This window comes from Acomys russatus, chromosome 32 (genome assembly GCF_903995435.1).
Source record: "Acomys russatus chromosome 32, mAcoRus1.1, whole genome shotgun sequence".
NCBI classification, from domain to species: Eukaryota; Metazoa; Chordata; class Mammalia; order Rodentia; family Muridae; genus Acomys; species Acomys russatus.
The window spans coordinates 27912851-27916467 of NC_067168.1; the positions used below are offsets into that span (position 1 = coordinate 27912851).

Below are 3617 nucleotides of genomic sequence, written 5' to 3' on the forward strand. Positions count from 1 at the left end.
ATAATCTACCGTGCTTGCTAATTTTGTGTCAAATTGACACAGGCTAGAGTCATCCGAGAGAAGGGAGCTCCAACTGATAAAATGCTTCCATAAGATTGGGCTGTAGGCAAGCCTGTAGGGCATTTTCTTAATTAGTGATTGATGAGCAAGAGCCAAGCCCATTGTGGGTGGTGCCATCCCTGGGCTGGTGGCCCTGGGTTCTATAATAAAACAGGCTGAGTAAGTCAGGAAGTGGCACCCCTCGGTAGCCTCTGTATCAGCTTCTGCCTCCAGGTTCCTGCCCTGTCTGAGTACCTGTCCTGGCTTACTTCAGTGATAGACTATAGAAGTTTAAGGGAAATGAAGCCTGGTGTGGTGGCGCACGCCTTTAATCCCAGCATTCGGGAGGCAGAGGCAGGCGGATCGCTGTGAGTTCGAGGCCAGCCTGCCTGGTCTACAAAGTGAGTCCAGGATGGCCAAGGCTACACAGAGAAATCCTGTCTCGAAAAAACAAAAATACAAAAAAAAAGAAGTTTAAGGGAAATGAACCCTTTCCCCCCAACTTGCGTTTGGTCCTGGTGTTTCCTCATAGCAGTAATAACCTAAACTAAGACAGAAATTGGTACCAGGATAGTGAGGTATTTATTCCTGTGACAAACGTAACCATGTGTTTTGGGGAGGATTGTGGAAGGACTTCAGAACTTTAGGCTAGAAAAGCCATTGAGTGTTGAGAGCCCACTTCTGTGGGGGGTGTGGAAAATAAGAGTGATGAGGGCAGATGCTGAAAATCTGGCTCATGAAGTTTCAGGGGAAAGCAGAGATTCTACTGGGGCCATTTGTGTGAAGAATCCGTGACTCTGGTCAGCAGGAGCTGACGAATCAGCTGTGGTCAGCAGGAGACCAGAACTTGTAGTGGAAGTTTTTGTTATGTTGTGTGGGTGTGTTTTTGTTTTGATCCCAAATGTGGGAGGTGTAACTGCCTTTACTTTGTCCACAGCTGATAACAGACTCCAGAGAGCGAACATGATCTTTGTCAGCTGGGGACTGCCTCATGTGGGGGTGTGGTTTTTGCCGTCTGGAAAACACCATGCTGTGGACTCTGAGAGGATATAAATAAGAGCCTAGAGACAGAGAAAGATTGCTTCTCATCACTTCGCATTGCTTGGCTTCACCTCACTTCGCGTCTCTTCATTTCACTTTGGCTTCGCCTGGAGGACAAATCCTCGAAGAGGCTGCTTCCGGTTCCTGCTTCAGTCTTTGCTATTTCTTTGCCGGACTGTTGCAATTCTGACGATGAAGAGCAGAATTTCCCCCAAGGAACCAAGTCTAAAAAGGTATAATTCTCCTGTCCTTAGAAACCTTTTTTTCCTTTCCTGCCTAGGGTCAGTAGGGCTGGAAGGGAGGTAGAGGCATTAAGGAACCCCAAGTAAATCAGGTTAAAAAAAAAAAAATTCAAAGCCTACAAGAAGTAGTAACGTAAAACCTTTGTTTTGCTGGGACAGAGGATGCTGGTCAGTTGGAGCTGAAGAATCAGCTGTGGTTAAGAAGAGGCCAGCATCACTGAGGGGAAATCTTTCGGCAAGTGTTTTCTAAGAGTCATCACACAGAAGCTGTGTTCAGAGGTGGCCAAGATTGTACCTCATGTTGGCAGCCAAACTTGGTCATGTGTAAGAGTTACCCAGGTAGTACTCAGCGTTTGAAGGCATGAAGGGGTCATGGAAAACAGCTGAGGCTTGGTGCTGTGAGAGGCCAGAAGAGGCCTTTGGCGGAGGTGCAGCCAGAGTAGCCGTGGATGCTCCAGGACGGAAGAGGTCATAGACAAAAGTTGAGGCTTGGCACCATAAAGAGAGTTCAGGAGAGACTAATGGTGAAAGTGAAGGCCAGGTGCAGCAGAAGGCCCCGTGTTTTGGAGATGCCACTACCATGGGATGGTCACCAAGGACAACAGCAGATGTGGAGTGGAGCCAGCCAAACTTAGACAAACTGTGTGTGCTGTAGAGGGCGGAGCTGGAGAAGTGACCCAAGTGCTTTGGATGAACCCAGAAGATGGTGAGTAAATCCCAGATCTTGAATACTGACTTATTTATACTGTTGGAGTGTGTTTTTGCTTTGTTCAGACTGTGACTGTTTCCTGGGTCTTCCCTCTTGAAGTAAGAAAGAATTTAATTTATTTTTTATTTTATTTTATTTTATTTTTTTCAAGGCATGATCATTTATTTGTTACTCTCAAAGACTTATTTTTCACTGGACTCAGACTTAGAAGTAGAAGCTCTCAGCGAGGACAGCCTACGTCTCTTGGCAATCTGTTCCTGGCGTTTTTCTTTGGCTTCCTTCATTCTCTTAGCCAAAAGTTTAGCGTATTCTGCAGCCTCCTCCTTGTTTTTCTTAGTACGCTGTTTCTTCAGAGCTATGCATCTGCGTTTGTGTTGCAGCACACAGGGAGTGACAAGACGCTGAATCTTGGGTGCTTTGGTCCTGGGCTTCTTACCTTCCTTGTTTAAGGGCTTTCTGACAACGTATCGGCGGACATCTTCTTCTTTAGAGAGATTGAAGAGCTTTCGGATTCTGCTAGCTCTTTTAGGTCCCAGCCGGCGAGGCACAGTAGTGTCTGTCCGTCCGGGAATATCCTTCTCTCCTTTTTTTACAATGACCAAGTTGAGAACACTCAGGTTGGCAGCCACAATGCATCCACGAACAGACTTGCGCTTCCTCTCTCCAGTTCTTCTTGGTCTGTAACAAGAATGCCCCTTACTCAAGAGCAGGCGCACTCTGCCATGGGTCAAAATGCCCTGCTTCATGGGAAACCCTTGTTTGTCGTTCCCACCACTGATCCGGACCACATAACCCTTCCACTCTTCACTCAGAGCATCAGCAGCTACTTCCGTGGCCATCCGCTTCTCATAGAATGTTCGAAGCTTGCGCTCATCGTCCACTTCAATGAGCTTCTGACAGCCGGTGGCAGGGAAGGAGATATTCAGCTTCATCTTGACACAGCCGACCGCCTAGGAGGCACCACGAAAAAGAGCTTATTTTTGATTTTATATGTGCTCACAGTTGAGAGACTTTTCAAAAGAGAGTTTGAATTTTATAAGAGACTATAGTTTTACAAAGACTGAACTTCTATAGTATTTGAATTGGTAAAGACTGGGAATTTTAAGTTTGTAATGTGATTTATATTGTGATATTTATGAATATGAGATCTTGGGAATGAGCAAAAAAGGAAAACTTATGATTTAAAAAGTGGGGTGTGTCAGGTTGACAAAGGGTCAATTGTGCTTATTAACTTTATGTCACCTTGATAGTGATGAGAGTCACCTGAGAGGGAGCCTCAATTGAGAAAATGACTTTATAAAACTGGGCTATGGGCAAGCTTGTAGAGCATTTTCTTAATTAGTGATCAGTGGAGGAGAGCCCAGCCCATTGTGGGTTGAGCCACTGCTGGCCAAGTGGTTCTGAGTTCTCTAAGAAAGCAGGCTGAGCAAGCCGTGAGGAGCAAGTCAGTAAGCATCATTCTCCTATGGCCTCCTGCCTCAGTTCTCACCTCCAGGTTCCTGTCCTGTTGGAGTTTCTGTCCTGGATGATGGATGTGAAAGCATAAGCCAAATAATCTCTTTCCCAACTTACTTTTGGTCATAGTG

At 45.9% G+C, this 3617-nt stretch overlaps 1 protein-coding gene across 1 annotated transcript; it reads right to left on the reverse strand.

Moving 5' to 3' along the window:
* Positions 1-2179: 2179 nt before the first annotated feature.
* Positions 2180-2998, reverse strand: LOC127183956 (40S ribosomal protein S6-like). Its single transcript, XM_051140121.1, has one exon. The coding sequence runs from the start codon at positions 2961-2963 to the stop codon at positions 2214-2216; it is 750 nt and encodes a 249-aa protein (XP_050996078.1). The 5' UTR covers positions 2964-2998; the 3' UTR covers positions 2180-2213.
* Between the last annotated feature and the right edge of the window lie 619 nt (positions 2999-3617).

What these genes read in the sequence shown, in the direction of transcription:
- LOC127183956 (XM_051140121.1), bottom strand. Translation starts at nt 2,963, where the DNA reads ATGAAGCTGAATATCTCCTTCCCTGCCACCGGCTGTCAGAAGCTCATT.